Raw genomic sequence first — 15,725 nt, forward strand, 5'->3', positions numbered from 1 at the left:
CTATGATTTACTGTGCTCGTCTGAATTCTTGCGACATATCATATATAGTAGATACTAGCTAACTTGGGATTTAGATCATAGGAGAAATGAGAGGGAGAGTAATTCTGGAGGTTCCCGAAGGTCGTCACTGAGCAGAGCACGCAGTGAGTGCCTGATATATAAAAATAGAATTCTGAAAGTGGAGTAAGATCTTGTCCCCCAGTTACTACCTCGGGCCAAGTACGAGCCCTACCCTCAGAGAATAAATCACCCTTGGTGTGGATGTTAAGAGCCTTTAAAACCTGTATTGCCTCTTTATCTGCACTCATTGGAAGCCAATGGCACCACTCCACTGGTAGAAGGGGGTACTATAAGAGCGAGCCAGCCTGTCTTTTCAATAAGTCATGCCATGCATGAGTAGTAGAGTTAACGGAGCCCAAAACTCTATTGCGTCTTTTAGGGGTCTGAGACAATGGACTAGGGAGTTGGTCAGCTCCTACCGCTACCTTTTCAATCTGCAGAAGAGAAGATTCAGTGATTTGTGCATCCAAAAATGAGCATGTGAGCATTGAGCAACTCTATAGTATAGCTCAAAATCCCGGGCACCAAGACCACCCATGGAATACAGTAGTATGAGAGTATCCCATTTAAATCATGGGTTTTTGCCAGCCCAAGCCAATTTCACCATCAATGTGCGTATAATCTGAAAGATATGTTTCGGGAGTACCATTGGTATATTAACAAAGAGGAACAAAAATCTGGGTAGAACAACCATCCTAATCAGGGATTTGCAGCCCATTAGTGACGATAGAAGGCAAATCCACTGGTCGATGTCTTCTTCGAGTTTATCAATATCTTTGCCATAATTCTCACTTATAACAAGTTCTGAATCCGTATGAACCTGCACACCTAAATAATGCACTGGCTCAGATGACCACTACAAAGGAAAGTCTAAAGCAATAAGAGTTGTAGCCAGAGTTAATGGGAATATAATAGATGTATTCCAGTTGATTGTCAAACCGGAAATGCCCCCATACTTTAGCACTTCGTTGATTAGTGAGGTCAAGTTAGACCCTGGCTCCCAAACATATAGCAGCATGTCATCTGCATACGCTGATACTATAAGATTGTAATTCAGGAAGCAAATACCTCTGTGCCCAAGGTATTCTCTTAAGGGAAATATACTACAACCCACAGCCGGCCCTCTACCAACCTCCCCCCACGCCACTTCCTCCAATCGAGCCGGGCTCCCATATGACCACAAGGAAGCACCCCTATCCCAAGAACCTAGTACTCCCATACTACCCCATCGAGATATCCCCCTCTCTGGAAGGCTCCTTCCCCACAGCTCCTATCATTGAATAAACACTCAGACTTGGTAGCGCGATTGGACAAGTTATCTATCCAAGTGTACCTACTTCTCCAAGAATTCCATGAACTGATATTCCTCTCACCCAACCATCTGCCCTTGCTTAGATCTCTTAGTTCCCTAGGAAAACTGCATACAGTCCCCTCCTCTGCAATCATTGGCCTTGACCAGCACTCCTCTCTCCTTATCTTCAAAACACTACCCCTACCCAACACCCTCTCCCACTCTAGAAGAACAAGGGTCAAACTTGGAGCCAGTGAGATCGATGAACTACTCCTCTCCTATTCGATCACTGTAAATATTGACAAGGTCCCGATGGCTCAAATTCAGTTGATTCTAGCCAACCCAAACAGGGAACCCTCTAACAACTATAGAGTCATAAATAGCGACAGTGTCAAGCAAGTGAACATCACACATGCCTATTCAGTTGAAATATGCACTACACAATTGTAGATCAGCAAAAAATCATGCTTCAGGTATATTCAACCTCATCCAAAACAATGAGCTAGATATCTTAATCCTCACAGAAACCTGGCTAAACCCTTCCTCCACCCCCATATTAGGCCTCCTAGTACCTCCTAGTCATTAAATAATCCGTCTAGACAGAACCACAAAGCAGGGTGGGGATTAACTTGTATATACCGGAACACACTATTGGTCTCTCACATGGAGACTTCCACCTCCTCTGTAGTTGAATACCTTTGCCTCAACATCTTTAGTAACCATCTCCCAATATGCAAACTACATACTTTCTGCCACCCTCCTGGCGATAACTTACTCTTCATCGAACAACGAATGGAAATTATCTCATCCAATGATGACTACTCAATATCCCAAATCTACCTCAGTGACTTCAACCTTCATTGGTCTAAACCGAATGACCAAGTGGTGATCAATCTTAACGCTTTCCTAGCGGAGCTAGACCTTATTCAATTCTGTGACCGGCCAACTCACAATGAAGGAGAAATTCTGGACCTCATTATTTCAAAAGGTAATACCAACACCTTATTAGACATTACTCCTTGTGATTGGTCCGACCACTACAGCATCTTCTTCCTTGTCAATAGGGAGGGATACCGGAAAACATCGAGCCCAAGAAAATTAAACAGTGGAAAAGGGACCTCATGAATATCAACACGGACTGTCTAGCTACCGATTGCAAAAATGCCCTGTCTCCCCAAGACGACCTGACTGATGTTCATGATCTCACGGACTTCTACAACTCTGCTATCTCCGATATCATGGACTCAATAGCACCTTTACAACTAAAAAATACTGCCTCCAAATTCTCCAAACCATGGTTCAACAACAACCTAAACTCTGATTGCCGCAACTTAAGGGCAGCTGAACGTCTAAGGAGATCAAAACCATCCGCGTACCACTTAAAAACCCTTCAATGGGTTAAGAGCTCCCACAATAAAAAAAATCAAGACGACTAAGGCCGACTACTTCAAATCCCAACTTAGCAAGCCTGTAGTCGCCCAAAAAAACGTTTTGAAATTGTCCAACAGCAATCAGTTATAGCTTCCAATCACTCAACTCAGCAGACAAGTCTCCTTCCTGCACTGATCTGGCTATCTTCTTTATGGAGAAAACTAAATCCATCAGCCTTGATCTTGAAGCTAAGAGGGCCCTCCTTACATCACTTAAGAGTACTGTTCAGCCTGTCCTCCCGGCGAGTCAAAAGCCCCGCATTATTTGCACTAAGAACAGAGCCGCATGGAACTCCTCACCCCTCTGTGAAGATGACATCTACAAAACCCTGCTTAGCATTAATCCCTTCTAATCACTTTAGCGACCCCCTGCCACTAGCTGTCTTTAAAGAAATCAAGGAGGCCCTCATGCCCTTCTGGACTAAAATTGTCTACGCCTCTTTATATCAAGGCAAGATCCCCCAATGTCTAAAAGCAGCTCAGGTCTCACCCATTCTAAAAAAACATGGACGCGGACAGATCGGTATCTCAACAACTTCCGGCCAATTTCCAACATCCCTCCTCTGGCTGAGCTCTTAGAAAAATGCGTCCAATCACAATTTTGCTCGCACATCGAGCCTTTCAATCTGCTGGATCAATACCAATCTGGCTTTAGGAGTGGTCACAGTACTGAATCTGCACTCATTCACATCATTAATGATATCTTAAACACTCTAGACCATAATGAATCATGCCTCTTAATCCTTCTTTATCTTTCTTCTGCATTCAACACGGTTAGTCACGACAACCTTCTAGCTATTCTGGAATACAGGATAGGCCTCGCTGGTTTCGTATTGCAATGGTTCTCCTCCTTTCTCCACAATAGATCCCAAAGAGTTAAGGTGAATCATACCTTATCCCATCCGTCTGCAGTTGCCATGGGGATCCAGCAAGGTTCTGCCCTTTCTCCTATACTCTTTAATATTTGCCTGGAACCACTAGCGAAAGTTCTATCATCCATAGACATTCTTTTTCATATGTATGCGGATGACACACAACTTTATCTGAAAATCAACTCTTCTGAAGATTTCACCTCACTCAACTCCTCCTTGACGATTATCCAAAACTGGCTAACTGTAAACCATCTGCTGAACACCACCAAAACAGAATTCCTTCTCATTTCCCCTCCTAAGCTTACCCTCAAGATTGACCTCTGGATTAAACACCTCACTACCTTCAACTGCTCCCCGGGTATCATCAACTCAGCAAAATCTCTTGGAATCACCCTTGACTCACACTTGAATATAAAAAAAATATTAGTAAGATGTGCCAGAGTGCAAATCACCAAATAAGGATTCTTAGAAACCTAAAACCATTCCTACCTCAAAAGGACTGCAAGCAGGTGGTGCAAGCACTTGTCCTATTGAGGCTAGACTATGGAAGTGTAACGCTCTGTGCCCTCCCCAAATATACTTAAGCCCCGCTTAGGGCTTCACTGAATGCCGCTGCTAGACTGATTACTGACACAAAAAAATAGCACATTTCCCCAGCCTTAAGATCACTAAAGTGGTTACCCTACGAAGCAAGAATACATTTAATGATTGCTTGTTTGATGCACAAAGCCCTCCACTTCAAAACACCTGGATACCTGGCTCAAAAACTGGAATCATCAGGTGGTAGCAGACCTTCCAGAAGTGCAAACTCTTTGCTACTTAAAGCACAGACTTTTTGCAAAAAGAAAACGAGACTCAGAGCCTTCTCGGGCATGATCTGGAATTCTCTCCCACCGGAAATTTGCAGAATCCCCTACTCTGCTAAGTTCAAACATGAAGTAAAAACAATCCTAATGAACAAGTTCCTGCCTTAATTGTATCATGGCTTTTCTGTTTTTCTAAATGTCTTTTTTTTCCCCTAACATTTGTAATGTCTATGATTCTTTGCCTTACTTATTAAGTAACGTTTTGCCTTACCTTTCTAAGTTACGTTCTGTTCACGTTATGCACAATTGTATGTTACTAGCTCAACATGTTAGCCTCTTCTACCTCAATGTTCCCCTACTAGTTCCCCCTTTCATTACTGTGAAGCGCTCTGATACCCTTTGTTGTCTTGTTTGCGCTATACAAAACGTTCAAATAAATAAATGGCTCCACAATGATAGCATACAACAGCAGGGACAGAGGCAACCTTGCCTAATGCCCCTCGAGATCGTAATAGAGGATGTAACCTCGTCTCCAGCATGTACCGTGGCAATTGGTTGATTATAGGGAACTGATACCAATTTTAGAAAAACCTCACCCACTCCCATTTGTTGCAATACCACCAACATAAATGCCCATTCCACAGATTCAAACACTCTCTCTGCGCCCAGAAAGACAGCGGCCACTTTAATCTCCAGTTATGCATGTTGAATGGCTCCAAACACTGTCCTCAAGTTGCACAATAAGGTGCATCCTGGCACAAATTCCGCCTGCTCTGGACTCACTAAAATTGGGAGCAATGGTACCAGCTTATTTGCTATGACTTTAGCGAATATTTTAGTGTCTACATTGAGAATTGATAGAGGCCTGTAGGACGCGAATTCTTGTAGGGGCTTCCCAGGTTTTAGCAAAGTAACTATTAAGGCCTCCCTTATTGATTGGGGCATTTGCCCTTCTCACCAACTTCTTCGAACAAAGTGCTCAGATGTGGAATAATAGGTCTTTATAGGTTTATAAAAGGACACTGTGAGCCCATCTTGTCCCCAGGTGCTTTCCTCACACATGGAGTTCAATGCTACCTGATTTTCGGTGTAGTCTAGTGGCCTCATTAAATACTCCCTATGTCCATTACTAAGCCCTGGCAGTTGTATATGTTCTAAATAGTCTAGAATAGCAATATCCTCTGTCTCCACCTTTGAGCTATAAAATTCTTCGTAGTATCTACTGAACCTGTTGGCTATATCTGTAGGGTTGCTCATTAAGCCTCCGCTGGAATCTAGTAACTCTGTTACTGTGCTGGATTCTCTTTGGCGACGGGACAGGGTCGCACGCAGTGAGGACGGTCTCTCACCCTCCCCATAGGTTTTAGCAACAGCATATTTCCCCACATGTTTTAGCTTGCTGTCGCCTCTTCATGGTATTCCTCAAGTGTTTTTATAAAGCCTCAGAAGCCTGAGCATCTCCCTCATTAAGAGCATTCTGCTCTAGTCTACTCGGTTGGCTCTTGAGTGTCGACAGCCGGTTCCTGATTGATCGTTGAACTCCTGCATGTTTGGACATTGCTACGCCTCTAAAGTACTGTTTAAATGCCTCCCATACTGTGGAGAAATGTTCAACTGAGCCTATATTGGTATCAAAGAATTCCACTAGTGTAGTCGCAAACTCTGCCCCGAACGCTGTGTCTAGAGGGGAAAACGGAGGAAACATCCACATAAAAGGAGCAGCTCTTTTCGGAGGAGCCTCCACATCTAACATTATAGGTGAAGGTCAGAGAATGAGCATGCCAATACTGTGCAGTCTCTCACTCGGGGAACAGTATCCCAGAGATCAGCCAGTAATCAATTCTATGAATATCGAGGGGGGCGGAGTATTATGTAAACCTACATATGTTATATTTACCCAAAGTTCATTCTTTGGCGTACTGGGTTGCCCTTGCTTGTCTTTAACCACATTTCAGCTCTAAGGTGTTATATGAATTCCAAAATGTGTCTGCATTCTCCCATGTGTCAGTTTCTACTGTTTTTGGGTGAAATCTTGTAAAGTACATGTGTGATTTTCTTAGGAATGCAATTAACAATCTTCCGAATTTCAAGATGTATGATTCTTATTGTTTCCCAACTAGTGCCCAGACTATGATCTGAACCAAAGACTTTCAGGGCAGAAACAGGACCCTGAGACTGGTCAGGTTTATCAGCGAGAACAATGGGACACTATCATTCTAGAGCTAAATAAGAAAAAAGTGAAGCAGGGAGGAGAAGAACAAGCAGAAGAAGAGGAGGAGGAACAAGAGGAAGAAGAGGTAATTAGGAACAAAGTGTGTACGTGGTGAGAGAAAAAGAGAGACCGAGAGGGACTGAAATGGTGAGTTCTTGTAACAACACGAAGTGGATTCAGTGTGTACAACTTTAAATAGCCAAAACTATATTAAATGTGTGAATTATATATTATGGCCTCTAAGCATTTAACTACTCCATACTTGGGGCTGCTTATACTTATTAATATGAAGAATATCAGACTGCACAAAAATGACCCCGGGAAATGACATTTGCTTATCTGAAATAAAGGCTGAACCAGTATTCTCAGAAATGAATCACACCCCACCAGGAAATCTTGAGCTCAGAATAACACCCCAGAGATCAAGCTGGATCAAAACTCTTTTTTTTTCAAACAGGCACTATATTTGCCCCAGCCTCACCTGTCAAATTCCATCTAATTTTCACATTCAAGGCATGTATATCACGCAGTTTGCAGTAATTAATGATGGCCATTGGAAGGGCCAAAACTATGACAAGAACTTCGCATAACATATCTGAGTTGGTTTAACAAGTAATTGCTTGTGCTTGGAAAATATCCCGCTCAGCTTCCTCACTGGGACAACCTGCAAAGTGACAGAAATCCTAATATTACTAGCATGTGTTGGCTGCAGATACACATGCTATGCATACTCCTGCCATCCAGTGTTTGGCCCTGACTATGCTGGTTGTTTTTCTCGAGAAATGTGTATGGTTAGCATGAGCGTTATGTGTGGTATGTCCTCCTCCTCGAAGCATTGGGCATGTTCAATGCCTTCTTAGTTAGACAGTTAATGTTGCTCCTTCAAGAGAAAAAGTGGGTGTCTGGAATAGTGAGAAACGAAAATTAAGAAAGGATATTTTCTTCATGAAGTAATCACAGAAGAACTTTAGTAGCTAAATGCTCCCAAATCTTTGTTGTTTGGTATGTTCTGCTCCATTAACCCAGCATCAACTTTAGGCGTTCCTTTGATTCTTCGTTACTGAGGGTATAGTTTTACACACAAAGAATCATTTTATTTCCTACCATGCTTGTTTGAATCCTCACTTACCCAAAACTCTGAAAGTCCTTCCTTTTCACCCTCTGTCATAGGTCGTTAAAAGCAGAACCAAAGTTTCTCGCCTTTGATTGAACAATCCATAGGTTCACCCTTTCAGGTCACCCAAACCGTTTGACAATATTGCAAAAGGTTGGGCTTAAATATTTCAGTGATTGGAAATTGGTAATGTGCGAGAAATTTGGGACTCTGTGTTGTTGACTTCAGGGGTCCACAGTTCAACATTTGGATGAAGCATTTGAGGTTATTAGTCACAACCCTTTTATCATCAGCATAGATCGTCAGGTGTCTGAGGTCAAAGTCTGGTTCTGCCATTTCCTGAAATGTATTTTTATTTGGAGTGCTGTTTGTGCAATATAGACTCACTGATGTAAAAATTATCAAAATGCCCTGGGAAAAAAAATCTACCACCTAGCCAAATTGTAATGGACATTTTAAAGGGGAGTGTCTCGGCTAGAATGTGGTTGCAGTTAGATGTCATGGTGAAACCATATAATATCAGCTTCTTTGTTAAAAAGAAAGAATCAAGGCAGCGAATGCTAATATCTTACCAATCAACTACACCTTTTTAAAGTCAGAAATGATTTTGACTTAAAAAAAATAGATTGGCTGTTACAAAGGTAAATCAAATTTTCAAGCTTTTTCTTTCCATTCATATCATTTTACATGGCCATAAAAGTCCGTTTCCATTAAAATATTTATTAAATATTATTATTTATTTAAAGCAGTTTGTTATTAATTAAAAATAAATCACAATCATTGTTTTCCTTAAACGCAAACATTGAGCACTTTTCTTGCTTTGGTTACTGTATTATATTAGCAGTCATTTGTATTATTTTACTTTTTTTAAAATATTTATTATATGACATTGTTCAAGTTGGACAGTGTTAGCCACATTTAATATAAATACTATTTTATTAAAGGCAACACCTCAATCTAGTAACAACATGTTTCTATTAAATGCACCTTCACTGCACGGAAAAGCAGCCTCTTCAATGAAGGTGTTTCTAGTTTGATGATTTTTGTCTACCATACATTTGCAGAACTAAGATATTGACTTAAGTAGCAATTGTTTAATAAAATTGGCTCTCCTGATGCATAGCCAACCCTCATAAGGCTGCGGGGTTTCAGCTTTTGGCTCTCATATATCAACTGCCTGTGAATTCTTAAGAAAGTAGATACAAAGGTGGCAAAAATTGGTTTCACAATATCACCCTAGTCCCCTATTAAAGTCGATGAAGCTAACTCATTCTGCTAGCTTCGCTAAAGTGGCAATTATCTTTTGAAGCTAGCAATTTAATGCATTGTCTGGTGCTGCTTTAGAAATGTTTAAAACATTAAAGATTGCTTTTGAAAAATGTAGTTGCTGAACCTCACTATAATTATAATTTCGCAAATCAAAATCCATCTTTTTAGTTTCAGGAGTCAAGAAGTGGCACTCCACATAGAAAACTCGAAAATTACAAAAATCCAGTATTTTGACAAAGATGTGTTTTATAATTATGCAAGCCACCCACTCCATTTCTAGTCAATGCAGTCAAAATAACGTTTCCTTATCCATTTTTTTTTACATAAATCTTTTTGTAAAGTTGCATTACCTTTTTGCAAGTGTGAAATGATTCTACTGATTTTAGAAAAAAAAAACATCTGTTGCATACTTTTTAAGAGAGGGATCCTTTTCGGGATTATTTCTCCTTTGAGGCTCATGTTGTATACCACTTCCCATCACTTACAATATTGGCTTTCTTTCTTTCAATTCAGGGAGAGGCTACAGCTATTTCAAAAGAAATTTTGGAAAATTTAGTGAGACGACCTGAAGATTTTCCTGAAAATATTGATTCAAAAGTTAAACTCTACAAGGAAACCATACTGCGTCCTTTGGAGGTAAGTTGTATACTATATCCTTGAACAGAACTGTGCATTATAGATGCTGTGGCCCTACCTTTTAACCGTTCGTTGCGGGTGTCGGCCAACGGCCGTCGCGAGCAGTACCTCCGTAGTGCTGCGCACGTTCGTTGCCCGACGCGACCCTGCCTGCTTAATAGAATGTTCCACATTGGCGCAGAACGCTCGAAACAGTTAAAACGTGTTAGCAGCATCTTCTAGCTTGTACTACGAGAAACATATGATTGCCATACTTTCTGTTTTAACCGTCAGTGTTGTGATTTTGAATCACTTGTTTAAGATTGTGGCATTTATTGCACAGTATATGCGATGTATGTTGTATATGGATCAGAGGAAAATGTTATACTTTACATAGTTTGAAAATATGATTTAGCTCATTATGAAGTGCTTCATTCATTTTGTGTGCAAGTTTTTTAGAAGTGTGTTTTCTTTTACTTTACCTTGATGTGTTTGATGTTTTTCTTTTCCTAAATGCTTCTATAGGTTTCAACACTGTCTCAATCCCCTGTCATCTAATTTCCTAATTATATAAGTAAAGCAAGTGTCAATGCAATACAGGGTACTTGAAAGAGCATTCTGAATTTTCATAAAGACATTCTGTTTAATTTATTAACCTACAGTTGGATTGACATTTTGTAATTCTGCAGTACTATTAGTTGTACCTTAGTACCAGTGACATTTGCAAGAAAGAAAGAGCAAGTTGGGCATCTGTACCAATGTCAGAACATGTGGCATTTGTAAATGTCACATGGAAAGGTGGGTTAAAAGTAAACCAACATTGTATTGTTGTTATTTTTTTTGTACAGAAGTGTTTAGGAAGTATTTCATCAGGTATTGAGCAGAGTTGTTCCTTCTGGTCTCAATGAAGCGTACCAGTGATTTGAATGGCTTTTTCCTCAGCCCTGAATCTTATTACCCAGGGACAAGGAAGGTGATAGGTGGAGTAGGGAGGGAAGATTGCTAACTGGCATACACCATAATGTTTGATATCTGTGCAGAGGCCATAATGTGAGTGATTCTGGGTTTTTCTAAGAAGTGTTTTTGTTGTCCTGAAAAAAATGGGTGCTGTTTAATTTTCATTTATGCAAAGGATCCTCAGAAAGGTATAGTCCTCGAGGCATGAGCATTAACATGGCACATTAAAAGATGAGCAAATTAATGTATGGCATTGCATAGAGTAAATATATAGGCTCTTTAGACACTTAGGGGCAAGATACTTGTCTCTAGCATCTGGGATAGTCACATGATCTTAAATCAAATTATGATGTGCACTTCTTGTAAAGTTTTGTAAGGCATCATTTCCCAAGACTAAGGGCAAGTTAAAGGAAATAAATATACTAGTTGCCTATGTAAAACTGACAATTTTACATATATAAAGTGGTAAAGGGAGCATCAAGAGAAAAAGTTTCCGTTTAATTTTTTTACTTTATTATGGTGGACATGAAAAAAAACCTTTGCGATGAGAAGCTTCCCATTTACAAGTTAAGACATATATTTGTTTAGCATTCCCAGAACAATTCCCAGGTTACACAGGGTTGCATTGCATTACAACAGGGGGAAAGAGGGGAATAAGGTAGGCCATGCTATAGGATTAACCCTCCTCCTTTTTATCTTTCCCTCTATCATGTGTTTTTTGATGTTATAAATATAATGTGGATTCAAACAATGTAATCAACTTTTGTACCTTTTGTTACATAAAACCAAAGAAGATAAATAAATAAAATATATATATAAAAAAATATATCTTCTCTGAGTATATCTGGATTGACTTGCCTCTTGTTATGTGCAGTGCTGGCTCCTAGATAAATCACCCCTTTAATATTGGTTGGATCCTCTCTGGGACCACTATATCGTAGGGCAGGGTTGCTCTCTTGTGTTCTATTCATAGTTTCTTTCCTCCTACAGCCTGCCCACATCATTAAAACCCACTGGGGAACCCCCTTCTTTCATTAATCAATTCACAGGTTACACAGGGTTGCATTGCATTACAACAGGGCGAAAGAGGGGAATAATGTAAACGCTCATAGTTTATACCCTCCCACCTAAACCCCACACCTATGTCGTAATCTTCTTCTGGCTTGAAATAATACTGAAATACTCAAAAAAGGCCTGCAAAGAAATCTCCTCACAGCATCTTTGCTCACTCACATTTTTAACATGTTATTAGTAAAAACCTAAATAAAAATACATCCTCCTCAGGGGACTCTCCGTAGATGGCATCTAAAATGTATGAAGTTTGTTAATATAACGGGGGACAAAAGTGGTCAGCTTATCAACCCCACAATCTTTACATCTTGAAAAGCTTGCATTCTCTGAAAACCTCCTTCTTTTATTTTAGATGTCATCTACAGAGAAGGATTACGACATAAGTGTGGGGTTTAAGGTGGGAGGGTTTAAAATATGAGTGTTTACATTATTCCCCTCTTTCCCCCTGTCGTTTTCTTTTCTAGAGTGGGGCCTCTTAATCCTGAGCTAGGTCCAGGTGAGGTGAGGTACAGTCCCCGATCAAGACGGGTGAGGCATTAATGTTTGTACAATTTATTGAGATGATGTATACCATGCCACTTGTGGCTGGTTTGCTTAGTACACTACAGAGTTCTGTTGTAAGAGTAAACTAACTAGGAATGTATTTATAATGTTTTCTACAGATGCCATCTGCATCGCTTGAAGCAGAGGATATGTTGAAGTGGGTTGTATTAATTCCAACCTTTATGTTATTTTCTATTTTCCACCTTTTTTCACTTTATTTTGAGAGTGATTTAAGCAGTAACAATTGTTATCCAGTATAGGGGTATCTTTCATAGATTCACATGCCTGAATCATTCCACGTCGCCTAGGCGGGAGTCCCACGGTAAATAAAAAAACAGTGCCAAAAGCACTTTGTAGTAGTAGGCCCTAGAAAAGGCCTGAAGCCTAGATTATAGTAGCCTATCTACCTCATTATGCTAAAAAGACCAAAGTCTTTGCTCCAACCAATCAGCTTACAGCACCCTCTAGAACCTTCCCTGCAGAGCCAGCTCTCCTCAGATTTTCACTGCACGTCGTGTGGAAGGGAGTCTCCCTGAGTCTTGACTCAGTTTTTTCTTCAGAGCTTCAAGATGTCTGACAAGAAGGCCTTGTTTAGACCTTGCGGAACCTGTGAGAAGAAGAGGGTCCATGTGGATGACCAGCATAGGGACTGCATTTATTGTCTTTATCCCAAACAAGAGGCAAACATTTTTAAGATCTGCCGTACCTTCCCTTCTAAGACCTTAAGGGATAGGGAGGCCAGAGTCCATTTGTGGCTTAAATCCTCTTCCACGGAGGATGATGACAGAGCTTCTACCTCTAGCAAGAGGGCGCGGTTTCAAGAGGATAAGACAAGTGAGGGGAGAAAGCATGCTAAAACCTCCCACTCCACTTCAGGCTCTTCACAGAGATCTCAACATTCTGTCTCTGGAGCCTCAGCCACCAACGATCCTTCAAAGAAAACTGTGAGTAAGAGTTCTACTGTCTCCTCACCAGTGACTACTATTTCTACTTCAACCTCCTCTTCTACGGCTATGATATCCACTACATCTATTACTTCACCTATTGTGTCTACAAAGATTTGTATTGTGGCAAAAAGAACTCTCGTAGACAACTCGTCGACGAAGACATCTTCGTCAACGAAGCCTTCGTCATCTAAAAAGAGCCCGTCAACAAAGTCATCGACGCCACCGTCGACGACTGTCTCGTCAACGAAGAAAGCATCGACGACGAATCCGTCGACGGCTGCCCCGTCGACGACGAGCCCGCCTTCAGTTACTCCGTCGACGACGAGCCCGTCGACGACCGTCCCATCGACGGTAGCTCCATCGACGTCGAATCCATCGACGACTGTCCCGTCAACGTCGAGCCCATCAACGACGGTCCCGTCGACGGTAAGACCACCGACGACGATTTCTTTGTCGTCGACGATAAACCCGTCGCGACGGCATCTTTTCAGCTGGCGGATGCACCTTTGTCACCGGTGCCATCAAAACTGATGGATTCAGCTTTGCTGAAGCCTATTGGTGGGAATCAGACTTTTTGTACGCCAATTTCAACAAAGAACTTTCAACTCGTATCTTACAAGAGCCAACAAGGTTCTTATATATCGCCACTTATGCCCTCTCATCTTCTAGAATCTTACTCTGAGGATGAAGAGGATGATTTTGAGGACGATGATAATGAAGGTGCTTTTGGTGTGGCGCGTCACCCATCTGATCTCATCATCAAGTGTCAAGATGATGATGAAGACGACTGTTACACTGAGCATTACTACCAGGAATTGTGCTTATGCTCCTGGAATATAAATGGCCAAGCATCCAAAATGCTGGATTTGGATTTTATAGACTACAATCGATCCTTTGACTTAATTGCGCTAAAAGAAACCTGGCTTGCCGAGCCCCCGTACCTTCAGGGGTACCTACGCTTTTTTTCTGGCGCCAAGAGCTTAGCCAAGTATGGGCACTTAAGAGGAGGTTTGGTAATATATGCAGCTACAACTAGCTTTGTGATGGCAAAAGAAACTGGGCCCTCGGTGACAGCTGCACTCGCAGTTAACCTGACTCTGACAACAGGCTCAGGCAAAGCAACTAACAACTGCATCCTGGTCAATGCTTATATTCACCCTAAAGGAAAGAAAAAAGCAGCGGAGGACTTATATGCCTTCATAGAAGAGTGCATCACGGGCAAAAAACAGCGAACCTAGTACTCACTGGGGGTTTCAACCTCAATCTCATGGGAACAACGCAAGAGGAGGGAATTATGGCACAAAACACATCTTGGGCCCTACCACAACAAGGAAAGCCACAAACAGCCAAACAATCAAAACTGGGAAAAAAGGTACTCGAGGCATTAGAAAACTTCAACATCAGGGCACTAAATGGCAGGTTTGCAGGGGATAACCCGCCAGCCTCAACTTTTCACTCAAGAAGAGCGAACAGTACACTAGATTATACCTTCATGTCACTTCCACTTTTCCAACATATAATATCCTATCGGATAGGGAACCAAATAGATAGCGATCACTGTCCTCAGTAAATTACCATGGACCTTGCTAGACCGACTTACGAGCGTTCGACGGCTCCTAAAGAGTCCATCTATACCGTAAACTTAAAAAAAATTAAGTATTCGGCTGCAACGGGTGAAATCTTGATAGGACAGGCAAAACAACATTACATGGAGCGTACAGGCCTCAACGAAGTAGCGTAATGGGTGCAGTTTACTAACACCCTGGGGCAACATGCAACAAAGCCCAAAGTGCGCACAAGGACGAACAAGCTGGGTATTCTTCCCCGAGCACATAGAGGGAAAATTAAAGAAATGAAAAACTCAATCTCTAACTTAATGAGAGCAGTACAGCTGGACCACAATAACAAAGGGAAGTCGGATCAACTCTCTAAATTAAAAGCTTCATTAAAAAACTAAAGTGGGAAGCAAACAGAACTATAGAGGAACAACTTTGGGCAACACTTCATGAGGACATAAAAAAGAACGACGGGGCAAGGTTCTGGAAAAGAATAAATTCATTAACGCACCCTGCAAAAATGGAGACCACATCAAACATCACAGAGGCAACCTGGGCAGCTTATCTCGATAACCACTTTAACCGAGACTTGTCGGCTAATCAGAATATGAGCAAACCTATTCCCGGACAAGCCCATGATGTCGGTAACATGCCACAAAGGTGCCCAATCAACCAGGACACGGTGGGTGACACAGATCATATATTACTGCAACCCAACTATTGGGCAGCGGCACTTGAACCCCTTTTTTGGGAGATCAGGTACACTAACATCATGCATAAAGCAGGGGACAGGGGCCTCCCTCAAAACTACCGGCTAGTTGTCTTAATCGATAATGACTCGAAGTATTTTGCAGGGCTCATACTGGAAGAACTACAGGCATGGGCCACGAGGAAATCTCTTATACCTGTTAATCAAACAGGCTTCGTCAAAGCAGTGGGAACAACAACAAACATATTGACTATGGGTATGCTTATAGACAAG

General features: G+C 41.4%; 1 protein-coding gene across 3 annotated transcripts in view; it reads left to right on the forward strand.

Annotated features, from left to right (window-relative positions):
* Window positions 1–15,725, forward strand: part of AK9 (adenylate kinase 9) — a 1,394,796-nt gene that overhangs the window by 110,885 nt on the left and 1,268,186 nt on the right. For all 3 annotated transcript variants that reach the window (XM_086926806.1, XM_086926808.1, XM_086926807.1), the window contains exons 7-8: window positions 6,580–6,756; window positions 9,568–9,690. In XM_086926806.1, the coding sequence (XP_086782932.1) occupies window positions 6,580–6,756; window positions 9,568–9,690 (300 nt within the window). The remainder of the gene's footprint in view (window positions 1–6,579; window positions 6,757–9,567; window positions 9,691–15,725) is intronic.

The sequence above is a fragment of the Lissotriton vulgaris genome, chromosome 6, assembly GCF_964263255.1.
Source record: "Lissotriton vulgaris chromosome 6, aLisVul1.2, whole genome shotgun sequence".
Lineage (NCBI taxonomy): Eukaryota > Metazoa > Chordata > Amphibia > Caudata > Salamandridae > Lissotriton > Lissotriton vulgaris.